General features: G+C 42.5%; 2 protein-coding genes across 2 annotated transcripts in view; one reads left to right on the top strand and one right to left on the bottom strand.

Annotated features, from left to right (window-relative positions):
- The window catches only part of dop1a (DOP1 leucine zipper like protein A), a 37,089-nt gene extending 18,217 nt beyond the window's left edge, over window positions 1-18,872 (bottom strand). Inside the window, exons 1-16 of the mRNA XM_056285669.1 lie at window positions 18,747-18,872; window positions 17,309-17,514; window positions 16,760-16,941; window positions 16,406-16,576; window positions 15,795-15,984; window positions 15,280-15,378; window positions 12,094-12,193; window positions 11,613-11,722; window positions 10,652-10,766; window positions 8,420-8,540; window positions 8,186-8,305; window positions 7,965-8,079; window positions 5,737-6,003; window positions 2,007-2,547; window positions 1,444-1,727; window positions 68-220 (exon numbers count right to left, since the gene is read on the bottom strand). Of these exons, the coding sequence (XP_056141644.1) occupies window positions 68-220; window positions 1,444-1,727; window positions 2,007-2,547; window positions 5,737-6,003; window positions 7,965-8,079; window positions 8,186-8,305; window positions 8,420-8,540; window positions 10,652-10,766; window positions 11,613-11,722; window positions 12,094-12,193; window positions 15,280-15,378; window positions 15,795-15,984; window positions 16,406-16,576; window positions 16,760-16,941; window positions 17,309-17,446 (2,706 nt within the window). The 5' untranslated portion in view covers window positions 17,447-17,514; window positions 18,747-18,872. The remainder of the gene's footprint in view (window positions 1-67; window positions 221-1,443; window positions 1,728-2,006; window positions 2,548-5,736; window positions 6,004-7,964; window positions 8,080-8,185; window positions 8,306-8,419; window positions 8,541-10,651; window positions 10,767-11,612; window positions 11,723-12,093; window positions 12,194-15,279; window positions 15,379-15,794; window positions 15,985-16,405; window positions 16,577-16,759; window positions 16,942-17,308; window positions 17,515-18,746) is intronic.
- The window catches only part of ube3d (ubiquitin protein ligase E3D), a 29,059-nt gene continuing 26,373 nt past the window's right edge, over window positions 18,827-21,512 (top strand). The window contains exons 1-3 of the mRNA XM_056285670.1: window positions 18,827-18,919; window positions 19,049-19,431; window positions 20,784-20,995. Coding sequence (XP_056141645.1) covers window positions 19,349-19,431; window positions 20,784-20,995 — 295 coding nt within the window. The 5' untranslated portion in view covers window positions 18,827-18,919; window positions 19,049-19,348. The remainder of the gene's footprint in view (window positions 18,920-19,048; window positions 19,432-20,783; window positions 20,996-21,512) is intronic.

Genomic DNA, 21,512 nt, shown 5'->3' with positions numbered 1-21,512 from the left:
GAATGTTCAGGTTTGTACCCATAGATAAATTTTGTTTGTGGTAAGAGGAGTACAATATTGTGCTGACCTTGTCCCTGTGCATGAGCTGCTGGCTGATGACGTCCTCACAGATGGAGGAGGAGGGCACCAGGTTGTGGAGCTGGTAGAAAAGCTCCACGCTGCGCTGGTGGTGCTGAGGTGTCCCTTCACCCAGCTGGTCCCAAAGAATCAGAGCTACACTCTGGGATGGGGGTGGGGGGTGGGGGGGAGATGAGACCAGACTGCATGTCAAACTGGGGAAAAGCTCGGTCATCCGAGGGTAAAATTAAAGACTTCTTAGTCGACAAAAACAAAGGCAAAGTTCTTTGGTCTAAGGGAGTGACTGGAGTGACACCATGATTGAGGGAGACTTGTCAACAACATACACAAAATGGTATGCACTTGCAAACTTGTGAACTAATTGGAATATATTTGTTATCTCAACTACAAGACCTAGACATCAATGTCGAACTCTATAGGGATGATGGGCTAGCAATTTGTAGCAAAACACCAAGAGAGGTCGAGCAAATTAAGAAAACAATATGCAAAATATTCTAAAACAATAGACTAAAAATCACAATTGAAGCATGTCGGTCAAATGCCACATACATCGGCCTAACAGAGGGAACATTCAAAAAGAGGTTTAATGCACACGTGCAGCTTTAGAAACAAGCCTTTAAAGAATGTAACATCTTTAAGCCGTTATATTTGGTCATTGGCGGGCAGAAACATTAACTATTCAACTACCTAGAAAATCCTCTCAAAGAACAAAGCATATTCAACCAGTAGTAAAATGTGCAATCTATGTCTAACTGAAAAATATTTTATCATTTGCAAACCAGAAATTTCCACATTGAATAGCAGGAATGAATTGGCCAGCAGTTGCAGACATAGATATAAGCACCTATTTTGTAATTATAAATACCAACCCCCCCATTGGAATGTTAGCGATCATGTGTTCTTGAATTTTTGAACGTTGCCCCTCTCCCTTCCCCATTGGTCGTTGTGCATGTGATGTGCATGACAAAGCAGTAAATGGTATGTTCTTTCTCAGTAGCTTTATTGACAGCTGATGATTGCTTAAGGCATGAAACAGGCTTGTATGTCTCATAAAAAATTTACTTGACTCACTGGATTTCATATATATATATATATATAAAGATGTAGTGGAAAGAAAAGAATGGCAAAAGAGAGAGAGGAGAAACAACATGATAGGACAAGAGTCTCGTGAGATGAATTCAAACTAATGATATCACTTAGAAACACCTTTTCTGCTAAACCAGCATGATGCTGTGCACCTGTGAGTTTTCAGCAGAAAAGGGACATATTGTAAGAGGCACCTCAGTGATGTGACAATATCACAGTGGTGCATGCATTATAATTTTGCCCCTAATTCCCTGGTGAAACCTCCTGATGTGATTCTACCTTGAAGAAGTCTGTTTTATCTGCGATGTATTTCAATATTCCCTGAGTGAGTGGCGGCCTCATCACTACAGCCACTCGGCCCTTGCTGGGGCTTAGGGGCTGGCCTGAATCGAAGCTGCCATTGGAGGCCACACTCTCAGCGGTCACCATGGCCACAGACTGGGTGAGGCCCATTAGGTCCATTAGCAGGGAAATGGCTACACCCTGCAGGCTGAAGTCACTGGCCAGACAGCAAGCATCCATCAGCATCTTCAGCCACACTGGTAGACACACCTGCTCATTGTCTGGATGATAGGGAGGGAATGTCAATACATAGCACATCAATCCTTTTCAAACTAGCCCTTACAACTGTTGTTTTACTATTCAGCTCTAATTTTCAGGGATACATGCCATTTCTACTGTTTGCATACAGTATATTTCCAATCACTTCGAGCACCAGGTGATTAACCATAAAGAAAATGTCCAATAGTTTGACATAAAATGTGACAATGTTCACATTTTAATTCTTGGTTCAAAGCATAGAGATATTTAATTATTGAAAAATCCATGTTTTGAGGTCTTACCATTCTGCTCCTCTTGTGTGGGTGAGGACTTGAGGTTACCCTCAGCGATGTAGACGGGAAAGCTGGAGCACTCCAGAAAGAGCTGACAGGCAGCAGTGAAGGCAGGTACACATTCCCTTTGCTGCAGCCCTGACACCTGACCTGACCATGGCTCTGTCTGGTCCACACATCCATTCTGTTTATCCCCATTTAGAACTGGGGTCCCTGTCCACAAAACCTCACCTATCTCACCCCTGGCTCTGTCTGTCTGCCTGGGGACAATGTACAGGGTGATTAGGCGGGAGAGGAACTGTTGGAAGTGTTCCAGACAGCACTGCATCACAGGCTTGTCGAGGGATTTGGTCTGAGGCGGACCTGATGGTCGACTGCTTGTCTTGAGGGAGGGGTGAGTGTGTTGGGTGCGCTCGGATTCCTCTGAACCATCCGCCTGGTACTGGACAAACTCTGTGAAACCGCTTTCTGAGGAACGGCTGCTGGAAGGGTTCTCCCCATCCTCAAACACCTCCCCGCGACCGGGCAGTCCTGAAGTGGCTAGGCAGGACTGCAGAAGAAGAAGGGGTGAGGTGAGGAGGTTTAATAATGACTGAAGAAGAAACAGTAAATAAGCAAATGAAGAGATCAAACAATACAATAAGCGTTACTTTGTCAACTGAAAATGCAACTGTTAGTGACATATGACCAAAAAAAAATCTCTGGCTGAGGTACATCTGACTTAATGTCATTAAATCCCTTTTACTACTGTCGCTGATGCCATCTAACAAATCTAGACAAAGCATAAACCAATTGTTTTTTCCCATCGATAAAGCAAGACTTTAATTTCTCTCATTTGGCGGTTTCCCCAAAGACATGTTAACACCCCCCCCCCAACACATACACACACACACACAACAAAGACCGCTAAGCCAAGGTTAGAGCACAGCTGTTGGCTTGCACTTGAGGGACTCTCTACATGGAGGTATAGCTCTACACCAGGCAAGCTGCCTGCTGCAGACAGACTGATAGACTATTCAGCTCCCACAATGCATTGTCACAAACAGCCTGAGGGATTCCCAGGATGCACTGCGGCTGAGGCACCACACACATACTAGAGCCTGGACTCAGATGGCGAGTCACATTCTCAAAATCCCCCTAAGGGATATGGGGGGGGGGTTACAGTCAGCAGTTGTATAAGGGTGGGGAGGTATGGTGTGGGGCTTCTTCCACTCCAGTAGATAAGGCCCACCCAGGGGGTACCATAAGCTAGTCTATTCAGCTTCCTCCTGAGAGAGACAGAGAGCCAGGCTCAGGTGTTGGTTAACCATCTTGTGTCTCTTCACTTGTTCTCACTCCTGCCCCTCATGGGTCTACTTCCATCCGTTTATCCATTTCGAAGCATTGACTGACTGAACTTTGAATCATGCTTCACTAAGCTCTCAAACACTTAAACAGCCAGGTAGCTGGGCAGGGACCAGGAGAACCAAGAGGCTAGAGAGAGAGCCATTTGGAACAAGTCTTCAAATGCCTCATGTCAAGGGAGAGAGGAACAGCAAAGCCAGTCGTGGGACAACCCAGCCATATGAGACACAGAGCAGGGTTTGACAGGGACCAACAGGGGTGCTGTTCAGGGACCAAGGGATACCATCAGAGCCTGAATTGATCTGTTTTTGGGCCATTACTTGTAGGGGGCAGTGGTCCGAACTGGGTCTTGTATCCACTGGGACCCCAATAGAGGGTTTCGGACCTTCTAAAGAACTTTCAAAGGATCAGAGTAATACACTGAGTTATAAACTGGCAGAATAATCAGCTGGCAACGTTTCCTCTTAAAAGCTAGAGTTTGGCATGAAGGGTTTCGAATGTGGTGCTTGTATACACTCGCACTTTTCATCTCTGGCATGGACAAAAGGCAAAACTGTCACTGATGTTACCCACAAAGGTGAAATAATATTCTATAATGGGCCTTGTTTAACTACAGTGGTGCTTGAAAGTTTGTGAACCCTTTAGAATTTTCTATATTTCTGCATAAATATGACCTAAAACCTCATCAGATTTTCACACAAGTCCTAAACGTAGATGAAGAGAACTCAATTAAACAAATGAGACAGAAATATTATACTTAGTCATTTATTTATTGAGGAAAATGATCCAATATTACATATCTGTGAGTGGCAAAAGTATGTGAACCTTTGCTTTCAGTATCCGGTGTGACACCCCCCCCCCCTTGTACAACAATAACTGCAACTAAATGTTGCAGTTATTGCTGCAACATTTGGGTTGGGTATGGGTAATTGTTGATCAGTCCTGCACATCAGCTTGGAGGAATTTTAGCCCATTCCTCCAGACAGAACAGCTTCAACTGTGGGATGTTGGTCAGTTTCCTCACATGAACTGCTTGATTCAGGTCCTTCCACAACATTTCGATTGGATTAAGGTCAGGACTTTGACTTGGCCATTCCAAAACATTAACTTTATTCTTCTTTAACCATTCTTTGGTAGAACGACTTGTGTGCTTAGGGTCGTTGTCTTGCTGCATGACTCACGTTCTCTTGAGATTCAGTTCACAGACAGATATCCTGACATTTTCCTTAAAAATTCACTGGTATAATTCAAAATTCATTGTTCCGTCAATGATGGAAAACCGTTCAGATGCAGCAAAACAGGCCCAAACCATGATACTACCACCACCATGTTTCACAGACGGGATATGGTTCTTATGCTGGAATGCAGTCTTTTCCTTTCTCCAAACATAACGCTTCTCATTTAAACCAAAAAGTTCTGTTTTGGTCTCATCCATCCACAAAACATTTTTCCAATAGCCTTCAGGCTTATCCACGTGATCTTTAGCAAACTGCAGACAGGCAGCAGTGTTCTTTTTGGAGAGTAGTGGCTTTCCCCTTGCAACCCTGCCATGCACACTATTGTTGTTCAGTGTTCTCCTGATGGTGGACTCATGAACATTAACATTAGCCAATGTCAGAGAGGCCTTTAGTTGCTTAGAAGTTACTCTGGGCTCCTTTGTGACCTGGCCGACAATTACACTCCTTGCTCTTGGAGTGATCTTTGATGGTCGACCACTTCTGGGGAGGGTAAAAATGGTTGGAATTTCCTCCATTTGTACACAATCTGTCTAACTGTGGGTTGGTGGAGTCCAAACTCTTTAGAGATGGTTTTGTAACCTTTTCCAGTCTGATGAGCATCAACAACACTTTTTCCGAGGTCCTCAGAAATCTCCTTCGTTCTTGCCCTGATACACTTCCACAAACGTGTTGTGAAGATCAGACTTTAATAGATGCCTGTTCTTTGAATAAAACAGGGGGCCCAATCACACCTGATTGTCATCCCATTGATTGAAAACACCTGACTCTAATTTCACCTTCATATTAACTGCTAATCCTAGACGGTTCTCATACATCTGCCACTCACAGATATGTAATATTGGATCATTTTCCTCAATAAATAAATGACCAAGTATAATATTTTTGTCTCATTTGTTTAATTGGGTTCTCTTTATCGACTTTTAGAACTTGTGTGAAAATCTGATGATGTTTTAGGTCATATTTATGTAGAAATATAGAAAATTCTAAAGGGTTCACAAACTTTTAAGCACCACTGTATATCTTTACTGATTGACATGAGATCAAACAAACGTGGGTTAAAACATATTTAAAAACATGCTGTATGACATTTTTCTACAATTTATTTTTAAGGACAGATACGACTTTGGGCATTTCAGTATGAACCTATTTGTACTCACTCGTTCATCCTCCTTGTCTCCAGCCTTGTCCCTTGCTGTAGCTGGGGTGGTTGTGGTGGATGTGGAGAGGCCTTGAGCCTGGGGCCCAGACGGAAGCGACAGGGGGGACACCAGTGGGGGCTGTACTTTGCTGAGAATCTTGGAGCAGAGACGGAGGCAGTGGGTTAGCTCCCCAAGGCCCAGGGCCTGCAGGTGAGAAGTCAGTGCAGCCACCATGCGTAGCAGCAGCTGAGGAAGGTGTTCCGTCTGGATCTCTATATAGGTTTCCTAAAACCATATGAGAAGGTCAGAGCTGACAATTTGTGACAACAGTATTAGCAAGGAGGTGAAGGTGACAATGTTTAGTAATAGAAATAGTGTTTGTGACCAATGTGAGACATTTTGAGGTTCGTCCCCTGGTGGTTGATATGTTGTTGCCATTACAATGTTTTCGAGTCAGAAATAATCACTGATGTCCCCCAATGCAGTATTAAGAAGTTTAAAATTTGAAACAGATAGGAGTTTCAGTTCGAGAAATAAATCAAATTAAAATAAACAAAGTAAAATGAAAGAATGAGCAAAGAGAACATCCAAATCTGACAATAAGCATAAAATAATGGCATGACAAAACACTCATATTTCTTAAAAATATGTGAGCAATGTATGAGCAAATTATGACATGCATGCTAGACATAACGCACACGCTGGGCGGAAATACCATTTTTACAAGATCCACACCAAACAGCCATATATGGTGATAATCCCAACACTCGCTTGGGATCGCCTTAGTTTTAGAGTACTGATACATATTTCAAACGTTCTGAAGTGATAACTCAAAGCGCAGCGGAAATAGGAATGGTTTGAGGGATGTTGGCAGGACGTTGCAGAAATGTTATCATAGCCTCGGTGAAGCAGGGTGAGGTGAAGAGGCAGGAAAGAGCAGTACTTTACCTGGCAGATTACTCTCATGCTTCTAGTAGGCTTCAAGGAGAGAGAGCAGATAGTTTGAAACAGGAGCAAGCAGAGCATAAGCCAGACAACAATTTGTATGCAGAGATACGCGCATACACACTTAACACATGTTCAAATACATCCGCTCTCTTTCTCACACATATTTACATATACACACACAAGCTCTCTCTCTCTCTACGACATACAAGCACTTATAGAGTAATAGAGGTGTTGGGGATTTCCAACCTGTTTAGATTGGAAATACTGTAGACACAAGCGTATTTCTAAGAGGATGCAAAACAGATTTTGGCAGAGAAACTAAACACAAAGGCATTTCTGAGCCTGTTATGGCACCGCACGCACACACACACACACACACACACACACACACACACACACACACACACACACACACACACACACACACACACACACACACAGGCACAAAACAGAGGGGAGGCACACACACCTTAAGAATGGTCACAACATCCCAGGAGCGAACCCAGAAACTGACCTATGACAATTCTGATAACTTGATGGCTGAATTCAGATTCTTTATCGAGGTTTGTAGTTTCAGTGTTGCAGTTAAACTATACTCAAAGTGGGCAAGTGAAGGTGTGTGAGCCGGAAGAGAGAGCAAGAGAGAGACCAAGCAAAGGGTAGGGGATGGAAAAAGAATACAACAGAGAGATAGGAACTGTCGCTGTTTGTCTACTCAGCCTACTCAGCACCTACTGCATGCCTATCTGTCCTGGAAGAAGGATCTCTCTCTGAGGCTCTTCTGGAGATTTCTTCTTCCCCCCCTTTTTTCCTGATAAGGCCTTTTTTCTGTGGCACTTTTCAAAAGCCACTTCAATTTTTTTTCACTGTACAGGTTACAATGAAATTTGTTCTCTGCATTTAACCCATCCTATTGTACAGGAGCAGTGGGCAGCTGCAGCGCCCGGGGACCAAATCCAGTTTTTCTTTCCATTGCCTTGATCAGGGGTACAAACAAGAGTATTAACCCTAACATGCATGTCTTTTTGATGGTGGGAGGAAACCGGAGCACCCTCATCTGTACTGAGGGTCTAATGACTAACGTGTGGCATATTGGCACTTGTTCCATTTTTATTTATTGGCGAATGTAATGATTGTAAAGCTCTCTGGGACTGAATTGTTATTTAGGGCAATGCAGATAAAATTTTACTTGACTTAAGAAAGGCAGATAGAAAAAAAGAGAAGGAAAAAATGTAAGAAATATATATAGTGAGAGAATGAAGGTGTGAATTAGGAAGGAAAAGTATTTCGTGTTTTACCAAGGAAACTATGTCCAGTAGGAAGTCAACCAGCTGACTGAACTCCACCAACGACAGCCCTGGAGAGTCTTTGCTCCCAGCATGCCATGGTGCATGAGGGCCATTTACCGTCCTCCTGTAAGGCAGAATGAGATTTAATTTGCCCCATTGTTCATCAAACACAAAAAGGCTTAACCCTGCTGTACAGTACAAAAGACACATCCAGATAACATATTACAAACCTGCAGCATTCTTCAAACCAACAAGCAATGTAGTCCCACATGTAGTACGGCTCAAAAGAGTTGAACAGGAGATTGGCCGTTTTAATTAGTTCTGCCGTCTTCTTGTTCTCTCTGAGTTTACTAAAACACAATTCATAGGCAGACGTTGGCGTAACAAAATCATTCCTTTCCACACAGGACATAACCAAATAAGGTCTGAGACGGGGACAAAGCGAGTGCCCCCAATGGACCTACCTGCTAAGGTGTGTGTGATCCTTGCTAAAAGGATTCTGGTTGTGCAGATCGAGCTCTGTTCGACACTGTGTGTGCAGAGTCCGGAACACCTCAATCAGAACATCCTCGAGGATTGCAGGGCCTGGAATGGCACACAATGGAACAAAGGAATCAAAAGAAAAGTTAGCCTATGCCATGGAAATGTTGCATGTGGCACATTTGACAAGGTAGCTGTCAGTCCTCAGCATAGGACTGAATGTCCCCATAATTAAGAACAAACCTGATGGATTTTCTTGTTCTTTTGGGTGATTAGGAATACTTGAGCTATAATCATCATCACACCCGCTCACAAAGTGCAGGGTTCATGTGAGATGACACCTAACAACAAGCTATACTCCTTGAGGGTTCAAAGTCCATGGAGACAACAGTAAAATGCAAAGGAGCTTTGCTCTGTGTGTGTGTGTGAGAGAGAGAGAGAGAGAGAGAGAGAGAGAGAGAGAGAGAGAGAGAGAGAGAGAGAGAGAGAGAGAGAGAGAGAGAGAGAGAGAGAGAGAGAGAGAGAGAGAGAGAGAGAGAGAGAGAGAGAGAGAGAGAGAGAGAGAGAACATTGTAAATTGTTATACTTTGTTCAAATTAAGTGCCAACTCTATCAGACTGTTAAACTAATGATCTTAATACGATTACTTATTTACTGGCTAGCAAGGTAGTTAGAATGCCTTGTTAAATTCTGACTATGACGATGGCCATTCTTTGGCAAAATTGTGAGGGCGGAAGAACAAGGAGAAGGGCTAGAAGTTTTAAAATGTAATATACTGGCCAAAAATCTGCAAATAATCATATAGTGGCAAAGTGTTTAGCTATAGCCAAATCTGAAAAAAATTAAATGAATCCCTACAGTTTTACAGTTGGAGAAGAGGTGCAGGCAGATACTGATGGGAGCTAATTGCTAATGAGGGAAGAAAGACAGAGTCCCATACAAAGGGGTGAGCAAAGAATTGACAATGCTTATGATGTTGGTGATAAGCTTTAATCAGAAGATGGAAAGATAAAACTGTAATTGCTTATTTTATTTTATAACACAAATAATCTGCTCATATATTTTCGTAATGTGTGTTTGTGTGGTGTTAGTGTAGATAGCGGGACCGAAAACTAAAGCACTTATGATCCTAATTCTTTTTGGAGTTGGTAGGTATTGTCTCAGAGAGTAAAGGAAAAATCCCAGAAAATTAAAATTATGCATAAATTATGCGTAAATATGCAAAATATGAATTTTTCTAAAAATGGCTAAAAACCACTTTTCTCGGCATTTCAGATGATTCTGAGCATCTTTGATTTTTTCACCTATATAAAAAAAAATTTCTGGGGCTTAGAAATGTTTTGGTATTATGCAAAATATATGCATTTTTGCAAAAATGCATTTAGGATCCTAATTTTTTTTGGAGGTGGTAGGTATTGTTCCAGAGAGGACCAGAAAAATAGCAGAAAATTAAAATAATTATGCATAATTATGCAAAATATGCATTTTCTAAAAATGGCTAAAAACCACTTTTCTCGGCATTTCAGATGATTCTGAGCATTTGGGGGGAGGGGAGTTGGAGTGGGGGGGTAAACCACTTTTCTCAGCATTTCAGATGATTCTGAGCATTTGGGGGGAGGGAGTTGGAGTGAGGGGGGGGTTTAGGGGCAGGGGGAAGGCGGTTAGCTGGCAGGATGAAGAGGAGGGAGATTTAGACGGGTGGATAACCAAACCGCTACATTGTAGTGGGGTTCTTCTAGTACATTATATATTTCACTATGACAAGATAGGATCCTGGATGGCCAGTATGCTATACTTGGGTGATGACTGATATACTGTAATAATGTATACATGTACATGTTTATTTAAGATTAATTTCCAGCATACCAAGGAAATGCAGGGATTGTGTCAAATGACCTAAAAAAATGTATTATTTAAATCTGTGACAAAATATAACATGGAAATGTACCCTCTGTCAGCTCACACTCCATGCCCTTTACTACCCAGAACATAACTGGCCTTAAAATTTCTCCAAAACAGTGAAGACATGTTTGGTGCATTTATCATCCAAGTGCTGGAAATCTGCACTGTACCATATATAAGTCAGAAACGATTTGTGTTCAAAGTTCATTGTGTTATAGGGACTAGAAGTACTCTAAAATGTCATAAGTGAAATATGCGGTCTTATTTGAAGTGCATTAATCTACATAGATTAATCATGGGCATATTTTGTTTACCTAGCTCTGGCTTGTCCAACAGACTGATGAGGATGCGAAACGGCTTGAGGTCATGCATCAAGATGCTCTCCTCTTCCCCACCACGGGCCTTCCCCTGCAGGATCCCCACCATAGCCTGAAAAGACACACACGCACGCACGCATGCATGCACACACTTCTTATCCACCGTTTGAAAAACTTAATGATTCACATATCTAAAACCCCACAACTGCTCTTGACAGTTGACAACACATGAATCAATTATTTTGTTTTCTCTGATCTTTGGCACAACAAAAAAATGCATTTTGGGTGGAGAGCCCCTCGTTTCAAGCTGCTGCTTCATCTGTATGTGTGAGTATTACATGTTTCATGCTTAGTCTGCCAAATAATATGTGGCGGCCCAGTGACATACGGTCCCCGTAGTACCCATAGATTCCCACTAGGGAAGCTCCAACAAGTACCTCAGACCAGATGGCAGAGGAAAAAACTAAATTAAAAAAAAAATACAGTCAAAAACAAAAACTCTCTTCTGATAGATCTTTCACTTTCTGCCCCCCGGAGTACCAGAGCACATTACAAGCCAGGCCCAGTCAGGAGGGCCAGGGTCCTCCAGTTGTGACAGGGGAATAAGACAGGGGATACATAAATGTTTGCGTGTGTCTCCATGCATATTATGTATGTGCATGTGAGCTCCTTGTCCAGCCATGCATCAGGACTGGGAGACAGCTTCAAAGGCCCAGCCACTGGGAATAGCTGTAAAGGGGTGACTGGCCTGCAAAAATTGGAGGGAGTTGGCAGCTGCGGCGAGAGAGGGTTTGAATGAGAAGGCAGACAAGAGGGGGACCAAATTTAGAGCACACACACAACTATATCCAGATTTTGTTTTCGTTTTTTTTGGGGGGGGGGCTGAGTTCATACATGAGAGCAAACACTGTTTATAGGTGACCCGTATTAGAGTATGCCTCTGATGCATGGGGCCTACCTGGACCAACATGTCCTTAGAATAGGTGTTGAAGTAGTAGCTTGCGTGCTCCTCTGGGTTGCTCTGACGAGTGCTGCGTGGGCCTGTTTTCACGCCATTGTTATCAAAGCCTGGAGAGAAAAACAAACACATGTAGAGGTAATTTTCAGAGAGAGGAAGGACAACCCAATAAGTTGTTCTTGGTGCCCATCATTGGCTAAGCTTACCGGCGTTTTCGTCCGAAGCAAGTGAGATGTAAATAAGAGAAAACAGTAGGTAAGAAAGTGGCCACTAATATATTGCACTGAAACCTAAGTTATGCTCTGTAAACAGATTATCATATCAATAATAACAACAAGACAAACATAGCCACATGAAACGTGGGCTTATGTAAATTAAACACTAAAGCAAGAAGTAAAAAGGTACAAGTCAAACAGTGGTTTTGTTTATCTATGTGTTTGTGTGTGTGTGTGTGTGTGTGTGTGTGTGTGTGTGTGTGTACCTAAGAGCCAGGCATAGAGTCTTCGGTTGAGAGACATGTCTCTCCTCAGAACCACATGCAGGGCTGCTGACAGGATCCTGATCATATCAGGACGTGTAGCCTAAACTCAGAACCCAACAGAACAGAGCAGATTACTTTTTCTCTCTTTCTCAAACAAACCAGCACACACAAAACCAAAAAATATGCAGAGGATAGAAGATTTCATTAAAGAACTGTGCTTGAACGATGACAGGAGCAGAGGTATTTTGAGCCAAACAGTTTGAAGCTCCCATGAGGAGTTTTCGATTTTTGTTGTCTTTGCGCCCTCTATAGGACAAAAGTGGTAGCATTTCGGGAAAGAACGGCATCATTTTGCATGAGCATGGCCTCTCACAAAGATCTTACTCACCCTTTGGTGGCTTGTGCATTTGTTCTAAAGTGAAGAGTGAGAGATGTACTGGTGTTTCGGATAAACAGCTGTTTGCAAGGTATACACTGATAAAGTAATGGATCTCTAATTGTGGCTATGTATCCCATCTGCATGCCGTAAATCATTTTGTCAGATTTTGTCGTGAATCCAATCCCGAGACAAGCATTTGGAATCATTATATTGCAATGTCTACTTGTCTAATATCTAATAAATAATAATAATAACAATAAATAATAAATAATGTCTAATAAATGTCTGTGCCCCCATCCATAGGGTAGGTGGTTGTGTCAGGAAGGGCATCCGATGTAAAATTTTGCCAAATTATGCAGATTGACACGACCATACCGGATCAGTCAAGGCCTGGGTTAACAACGACAGCCATTGATGCTGTGCCCTTGCAGGGTACCGATGGAAACTATCAAATCCGCTGTGGCGACCCCTGAGAAACAGGGAACAAGCCGAAAGAAGAAGATAGTGCAATGTCTAATCTTCTTACTCATGGTCTCATTTGTTTATGTCAGTTATATACTGTAAGAGGAATCAAAACTGAATAGAGACTAATAAATAATCACGGGAAAATTCCTCCTAGAAGCTATAACAAGCACCAGCTGTGGGTCAGTGTTTCTGGTAACTTCAGTATGCTGGATGGCTATATAATCACAAACACACTCGCACACACACATACAAACTGGCACACAAAAACACACGAAACACATGAAAACACACAAAGAAAGATACAGAGAAAGAGAGGCATATAATATACACACAACGGGGCAGCGTACGAGTGATGTCAAAGCATCGCTGTTGCAATGGACGCATCACAGGAAGTCAGACATGCGGAGCACGTTAGACAGTACAGCATGGCTGTGTTTACAACACCAACTCACGTGTATGTTGCCATAAATCTGATAATATTAACCCCGAATGATGTTCCCGGTGCATCGGAGATTGAGGAGCACAGTAGCCTGCAACTAAAAAGATGGTTGCAGAGTCGTGGACTGCCGAGGACAGGAAAAAAACAAGAGTTGATTGACCGGTTAGTTGAGGGGGTGTGTAAGCTGTCACTCTGCATAAGGTTTCCCATTTTCTCTTCATTTGGCTATGTAGGCTACTACATTACATTCAGATTTGAAATCAAACAATTTCATATGAGGTTAAAGCACAGCTTTTCAGCACTTAGCTTCTATTACTGACCCTGCCAGTAGCGGACTGGCCAGGGAGCACCGAGACAGGGTACCAATTGCACCCCACCCCCTGCTCATGGTTTTATGAACGCTTGAAGTTAAATTAGTGGACTTGTTTTATTAGCTTTTATTAACTTTTTAATATTATATGTTAACTTGTCCCAATAATTTAAGTGGTCTGAAATACTGGGACTATAATTAAAAAAAAGGGTTAGTTTCTAAATGGTGAATCTGATATTTATTTATTTATTTTTGAAAATTCTTTTTATTCATTTTCTATGTTTACAGTATAACGAGACAAACAAAACAACTCACACTCAGTGCCACAATAAGATATACATCTTACATTTATCATTCACTGTACACACACACCACTACACCCTCCCATATAGAGATAGGATTTTAGCATGACTCCCACACCCCGAAATATGGATACTGAGATAGAGAACGATGAGAAGATAAAAATGAAAATATGTAAAATAATTAGTAAATTAAAAAATTAAATAGATTCCATGTAATTAATCCATTGATGTGAATCCGATATTTATACAAACACCCACCTATAAAAGCTGAAAAACTGTACTTTAACCACATATGAAATTGTTTGATTTAAAATCTGAACTTTTGTAGTATAAAGCCAAATAGAGAGAAAAGTGTCCTTTGTACCAGACATTAAGGAAGACACTGTACATTGGTTTAGATTATGTGTGACTTCCATAATACATATGATTTGACGCACGTAGTTCTTGAACACAGATTTTCTGGCCGAGTTTCTTAGTGAAGCTTTTGTTTACATTGAGATCTGAGCTGTTGGTGTACTGACTATTCATTTCAGGATCAAGCGCTGCATCAAAGATGGACGGGACAACGTAATCGATCCATCCATTGATGATGGCAAGTGGTACCAGATGCAACTTCGTGCAATCCAAGGTCACCAACCGGCTCCTCCCATCCCACCGATAACAAGCTGGAAAAGTCTGATGAGTGCCATGGACCTGCCAGAGTCATTCAATCATGGTCACATCTACCACTGGTCAAATCTATTGAGACGGACAATACTCTTGACAATAACGTGTCAACGGACCTGGTCTTGACAATAACGTCCTCCAACAAAATGCTTGGTACAGATGAACGTTACTTTATGGACTTTGTTTACGTTGAATTGCTCATGTGGATAGCCGCAAGCTCTGATCCAACGTAAACACTTCGCCAGCTGCTGCTTGGGTTTAGGAAAATTAAGGAACCATACACCCACCATATGCCGACTATCCACGTATCTGGAGTCAGTACTGCATTCCCTATAGCAGCAATGTTTTATGTAAACCATGGCACACTAGAAAAAAATAGGTGAAAAAGGCAAAAAATTACGCAAAAGAAAAGAAAAGAAAATTACAACAAACTGCTTACTTCTAATGTAGGCTAGTGCATCCGATGTCTTGACTTCAATTTGCTGCGAAGCTTCCACTTCCGCTCGGGAAGGGCTAAAAATAGCTCATGGACGCTGCCCCATTGCATGGGCACAGTCTCATCATAACACTCCTGTTGTCACAAAGGACTGCAGTTTGAGTTAGGTCACAGACACAGTCATCCTACCTGACTCATGTGGAAGGGGAAGCAGAAGAGGATGAGGTCAAGGGTGCTCCTCTGCACCAGCACACTGGAGTCCTGGACTGAAGTGCTCACTGCCTCCACCTGGACAGAACAGATGAACAATACTGGTCATGTAAACATGTGTACTGTATGAACAACAATGTACAGAATGTCATACAGAGCATTTGGGGATGATGCCCCTCATTATGCACTGCAGCTAGCCCAGCATATGCTTCCTCCTTTCACGTCCTGTCTGTATACAGTGAAAGCTAATACTTTTCAATGACCTTAAGTTTTTAAGTGATACTACTGATGAAATGTAACTTTTTGCTGGTTCCACTCTGTTGAGAGGCTAAAGTGTAAGTTTACACAGATAAGTACCCTTTGAGGTGGTATGAACTAGGTACTTCTCTCAATGACACTTCAACAAGGTGGATGCTTGCTGACATGGCAGTTGAATCCAGGCCACAGTGACATTGTGTCTTTAAAGATATTAACTTTCACTGTCTGCCGTGTACCATGAGTTCAATGTCACTGCCCATGACATAGAGCTGGTCCTCCATTGAGAGCTTGCGATTGAGGTGCAGCAGAACGAAGGAGACCCCGGGCAGACGCACAGCGGGACTAGTCAAGATGCTGCCCCACAGTGCACTGTAGAAGGCCGACTGCTCAACTGCTGCCGCCACCTTCTCCAGCAGAGTGTTGGTCCTATGGAGAAGACATGCAGAACATAGTGATCACTGTCACAGTTGGTTATTTGAACATGCCAGTATTTTTCACTCTACAGTTGAGTTATTAAAATGGCGCACCCTAGACCCTAGTCTTCTACTTGACTTCATAGGAGATTCTTGTAGCCATATGGCAAGAATGTCTGAGGGAACATTGGTTTACAACAATGTGCTTGAAGTGTGGCTTTGGATTGTATTAGACATATAGTCATTAGCAAGATGGTGAAGAATTGGAATGTTTAAACTTCTGCAGGAATTGTGGGGTGCAACTTTGTTCTGTAATAATGAGCTGGCTCAACTTGTATTATTAATACAATCACAACCCATATTTTTTGCCTATTCATCATGGGACTTGTTACCTCTTTTTTGCTCAATTTTTTTTTTATAATTGATCTTTTTACCTGTCATAGTACTCAGAGCCCTCCTCCAGACCAGGCAGCACCCCAGTGAGCAGTCCCTGGAGCCCAGGTTTCAGGGTCTTCCCTAAGGGCAGGTAGTAGGTCTCATACAGCCCAAGCAGCACAGGTTTCACAGACATAGCAGCATTGGAGAGTAAAGGGAACAGACCTGAGCTAAAGTGACAGGGGAGGGGGAAAAAAATGACATAGGACACAAGCCCGTGTTATACAATAATGTTTTGTCTGCCAAATAACGTTTTGTAACTCAATGTTGTGAAAAAAATTATGTTGGGAAACAATACTAAATGAAAACTGTACAACCAGCTGAAGTCATAGCTAGTAGAAGCACAAAAATACCTATAAAGAAAGAGGTCTTTGGCCAGCCTCTTGGGTCCAATTATCTTGAAAATGATCTCATAAGTTTCCAAAGCCTTGCGGTGGACCCCACTGGGGAGGGCTGGATGGAGGCACTGGGCAAGACGCTTGCCTATTATTAGCTTCTTGGGAACCACTTGGTATTTTGCATTGTTTTGCAATACCTGTGACAGGATGCAATAAAGTACATAGTAGTAAACAAGTCTTTAATCATCTCAGTGCCATTCAAGAAAAGTGCTCAAGCTCAAAAAGTCTTAAAATATTTTAGTCAAAAGACCTCGGGAAGAGACAAACCATCTCGTTCTGAAATCTAACCCCATGAATCATATTGCTTCTCTTGCAGTGTGCAGTTCCATTAGATGCAGGCTTACAACCTACTTAGTTATTTAGTATATACACCTATTACAATGATATGTCACGTTCAGAAACTAAGACATACATACAGCTTAAGGGGTCAAGAAAGAGTGATTGCGGTGAAGTACAAGTGTCTGTAAACACTGCTCATACAGCTGCGGTATGCAGGATCCTTACCTTGTTAAGCTTGCCCAATGCAGAGATGAGGTCTGCCCATTCGCTGGAGTACTCAAAGTTCTTAAGGGCCTTGTCCACAGCTGCCACATAGTTCCTGTACTTGGAGTCACTGAGCAATTCCACCTCCTCTGCATTCATTCTCCTGGGTGATTATTGTTGCCACTACTGTGCAACCGCAGGCTCTTGTATGTACATCACACCAACAGCTGTGTGGACGAGAGCACCAAAAACAGGAAGAGAAAGTTGAGAAAGGGAGGGGCGGAGAAAAACAAAGAAATATTGCTTAAGAGTTACGATCACATACTTGGAAGACATAAATGCTAATACATCATGTCTGAAATTTTAATCACCATAGTTCAAATGCAGTCTTGCTGGCAAGCAGTTAATGCTCTTCGCTGACAAAGCCAAATAAATCAAACGGAGCAAAGTCCAGCGAGAGGAGCCATAAATGCATATGTTTCAGGGACGGAAGGAAGATGACAGTCAAGTTAAAAGAGGAAATGACCTCCAAAATAAATCATAAATCAGATGGAGCAAAGTCAAGTGAGAGCAGCCATAAATGCATATGTTTTCAGGGGCAGAAGCAAGACAACAGTCAAGTTGAAAAATGAAATGACCTCCAAAATAAATCACAACTGACTTGGACAGGCGAAGCTGAGGGTAGTACTGGCCCCGACAGCCAAAGATTTTCTGACCTTGGTCAAAATGGTGCTTTTTTTTCACCCCTGCCAGTTCATTCTTTTAACAATACACTGAATTTAACAGAATGTCAATCCTGGCTCCAGAAGCAAAATTCTCCGATAAAAAGGGAAGAGATGGGCTCGTACGGATCTTAACGTCATTTGACAGTCCCACCAACTTCAATGTGAGGCGGGTTGTTTTTATTGTGATATTATCAGGTCACAAACACACATCACACTGCATTAGCTTTGATACGGCTTCCATTACCAGCCGGACTTGAAAGCTGCCTTGGGAATGGATATCCTAATGGACATGTTAGGTCTTAAAAGCAATATACCAAATCAGTCAGCGACGATGTTCTGATGAAACTACCAATACTTTGGTCATGCATAGAGAAAACACTGCTAGCTTGCTATCACAGGAAGACTGTCAACATCACGAACCGGATGCACAGCATGCCACCCAAATAGCAGCGCCTGTCATCCACTGTAGCCGGATCATCGCTGGAGTAATTAACACGATAGTAAACAGACAGCCAGCTAAATACGTTATTAAGCCACACAACCGGGTGAGGAGATAGTAACGCGGCTGACGTTGCTTTGGGGCAATAACGCCTTACCTGTTGTGTCTACGTACGCATACGTGTGTAAGCTAACTTTTCTTTTTAGCCCTCTGTAGCGCTAGCTACGTGTGCCACAATTAACAGTAGCTAGGATATCAATGTAGCCCTCACGATCCGAGCTGACATGAAGCTTACCGTTTTATAATAGCAGCCAGCCACTGTCATTCAACCATGTGCGCAATTTGACGAATGGAAGCGGCTTGACAACTGTCGCTAGCTAACGCTAACGTTTATGTTCACGGCAGATACGTCCAACTGACGCGACCGCTTTGCCGGGCCACGGCTGCGGCTATCGCCCCCGATAATCTGTTCGTATTTATTTATTATTTATTTGTTGCTGTCAAGCGATCCTTCATAGCTTAATGGGTTGGTAAATGCCCGTCTGCGCTCTACATATTCTTAGTCATCTTGGTGTTTTCCTGCCGATTATGTTTCAGGTAGCTCAACGCCGACCGACTGACAGCTCCCAGACTGCACCGCACTGCAGATCCGCTCCTCCTCCTCCTCCTCCTCCTCTGCTCTGCTCTGGCCAGTGCTGTCCGCATGCACAGGTCCACGTCCGTGTTGCCGCCAGATATGTATTTTTATTTTTCTCTTTTTAAGTTAAGCTCACGCTTCGCGTTTGCACAGGGATCTGTAATTACCCGTCACCGCCTAATTCGCTGTCTTTTAAGTTTTGGGTTTGGTTCTTGTCTCTTTACGTGTTTTTTGGGATATTCAGCCGAAACCCAACAGAGATGTCAGCTAACGTTGATGCCGGAGGAGTTGGGGCTTTTCTAGAGCTGAGAAAACGTCTTCAGACCGGTCTCCTCATCGTCGGGTAAATATTTTGTAGAGGCCATTTGCTCTATAACTTACTGATTGACTGGGGAAGAAGCTAAGCTAATGGCTAACTTAGCTCAAAAGATGGGATCTGAGACACCGCGTGGTTAGCGCGGTGAATTAAAATGGCAACACGTCAAATTTGATAGCTATTATGATTATGGCAATTCAGTTGACCTCGTTTTTTTTTCGTTTTTTTTGGGGGGGGGGCGGTTACATATGCAAGCATCAAAAGCTAAGTTACTGGAGAGACAAAACTTAAAACTGGTGCTGCTTTCCCAGCCTAATATGTGAACCTACGACGCCACTAGGTGGGGATATTGAGTTATAAATAATGAGGCTGTCTGCCAGCGGAGTGCCCGCGGTGAATACAACAGTTACGCAGCCTTAACTCATCTGGACTGACTGAATGGTATTCTTGTATTGAAAATAAATTATTTTGATAGACTTTAGGTAAAGAGTGGGAGATCTCTTCAGGAATTTCAAAGAGGAGAATGGCATTTAAACCACCAATCTGCTGAACCATAACGTATTATGGCCTACCATGAATATTATTGGTCCGGGGCCGGTGTTGACATGAAAAATAATTTCCAAAACTTCTACTACCTATTACTTCTCTACAAATGATAAGAGAAAGAATGTAAGAGATTCATTCACTCTTTGTTTGTACCTGCTTCATCAAATGCATTCGGTAGAAGGCAGGGAGACATGCTGCACAGGTAGCCAGTCCACAGACCATTCACACCTATGGACAATTTAGGCTCTACTGGAGTATCCAGAAGAAGATCAGGCAAACGGGGCAAGAACATGCAAGACCTCTTGCAAAACAGAGGATGCCAATGTTATTTCAGTATGAACTTTTCCTCTAAATTAATTCCCATAAATGGATTCGGAAACAAGAGCGAATAACCAGACATCCTACAATTGTTTATGCCCAAAACTTTGCTGCTTTACTCTGGAGGATGTCTGTTAGACAATATTCCCATGACAAAACCTTCATCAGAGTTTGCATCACTAGCTTAGATTGCAACAAATAGCAAGACATTGATGATAATCATTTGTGACTGGTCTTATAGTATACCTACACACACACACACACACACACCCTCTTTCTATCCACATTTTCTATGGCAGACAAAAGTAATATACTATATGCTCTTTTAGTGTGTTTTGTTCTGCAGCCAGGACTGTCACTGTTTACCTGCCATTGTGTGCTGAAGTTTCGCCTAACGAAAGATTCTTCTGAAACCAGTGTTTTAGATTTAGGACAAAAGAGTGCGTTTGACCTGACTGTGTAAAATATATTTGTGGGTGTCTGCTCCTGTATGTGCTCTCCTTTTTACCCTTCAGAAAAGATGTGGCTGGAAGCCCTGCTAAAGTGAGTGTGACGGGAGGAGATTCTTTTCTCCACATCAGTACTCCCAGAGGCCTGCTACGCCTAGACTTGCCAGCAGGAGTCAGCCATGAACAGGGATCCTGTATACAAACAGCTGGTGGGGAGTCTGGCCATGATGAGCTCCATTTCAGACTGCGTATCAGTGTAGACCAATGCACAGATGAAGGTAACTGTCTTCACTTTTGGGCCAGTAGTATGAGAATACACACATAATGCCTTTGTGCTCTGAGAACCCACCATGTGTTGAGACTGCTTTTTCATCTAAATGAATTGGCATGAGTCATTTGATCATCGGAGACTGTGGAGGAGGGAAATTTGTCCTTTGGAGCCTCTTCACTAACGGGAATGAACAGTTATTCTCTCCTTGAGCTCATTGGGACATTTATCAAATTACAACTCAGAAGTCATTGCAATATAGAACCAAACTTCATCTCTCAAAGTGTCCTGAGATATTTTTATGGTGAGGGGAGAGTGATTTACCATCTCTCCTGCTCCAGCGGTAAGAGGAAGTTATTTTCATTGACAAATTGAATAAAAAAAAAAAATCTGATTGATTGCCCACATCCTACCCAAACTGCCTTCACCACCCAGAATGTTATTGATTTTGGCTATATTACCAGGTTACTGTACTTTTTCACAAAACTTGGATCAACTTGTTTTTGTTTTGTTTTGTTTTTGTTTAT

Source organism: Lampris incognitus, chromosome 9, assembly GCF_029633865.1.
Source record: "Lampris incognitus isolate fLamInc1 chromosome 9, fLamInc1.hap2, whole genome shotgun sequence".
In the NCBI taxonomy this organism is placed as follows: domain Eukaryota; kingdom Metazoa; phylum Chordata; class Actinopteri; order Lampriformes; family Lampridae; genus Lampris; species Lampris incognitus.
The sequence above is the reverse complement of the archived record's forward strand: the minus strand, read 5'-3'. Positions and strand labels throughout refer to the sequence as shown.